Source organism: Ceratina calcarata, unplaced genomic scaffold (genome assembly GCF_001652005.2).
Source record: "Ceratina calcarata isolate Rehan_Ccalc_2016 unplaced genomic scaffold, ASM165200v1 scaffold234.2, whole genome shotgun sequence".
Lineage (NCBI taxonomy): Eukaryota > Metazoa > Arthropoda > Insecta > Hymenoptera > Apidae > Ceratina > Ceratina calcarata.
In genome coordinates this window covers 24,068-24,642 of record NW_017145291.1, presented here as the reverse complement: position 1 = coordinate 24,642, position 575 = coordinate 24,068, and the positions used below count along the sequence as shown (strand labels likewise).

General features: G+C 35.3%; 1 protein-coding gene across 1 annotated transcript in view; it reads right to left on the bottom strand.

Moving 5' to 3' along the window:
* heph (polypyrimidine tract-binding protein 1 heph) overlaps positions 1-575 on the bottom strand; it is a 41,388-nt gene that overhangs the window by 27,493 nt on the left and 13,320 nt on the right. Inside the window, exon 3 of the mRNA XM_026811693.1 lies at positions 366-515. Within this exon, the coding sequence (XP_026667494.1) occupies positions 366-515 (150 nt within the window). The remainder of the gene's footprint in view (positions 1-365; positions 516-575) is intronic.

Below are 575 nucleotides of genomic sequence, written 5' to 3'. Positions count from 1 at the left end.
GTATCAATTTGATATTCGGAGCTAGCCTATGCGAATAATTAATGCGACGCGCAATTATCGTTTCGTTTCATTTTTAATTCAACGGTATTACAATATCAGGTAATACAATACAAAACCCTATTATCAGGACGTGCATTAATCATTATAGATCAAACATTTTTCGTTCGATCAAGCATTTAATTCTATATGGAGAATTAACACATTTATCATGACCTCTCTCAGTAGAACTAGACGAAGCCATGTGCAGAACAATGAAAAACTGCAAAAACTGAACTGTGTCAGTTTATAATTATAATTCCTGACTTCGCGTCGCTATAATGATTATTCCCAATAGGGAAATATTAAATTCAATTTGATTAATTTACCTGATTTTTCCCTTTGAGGACGAGGACGTTCGTGACGCGGCCGAACGGGACACCAAGTTGGATGATCTCATTCTCAGAAACCTCGTTTGGGATGTTTCTGATATGGATGACCCTCGAGAGTTTGCCGTTGTGGCTCTTATCGAGTTTGACCTAAAACAAATCCAATAAAACATTTCCTAATTAATTATATGCCTAAATAATTAATTAACA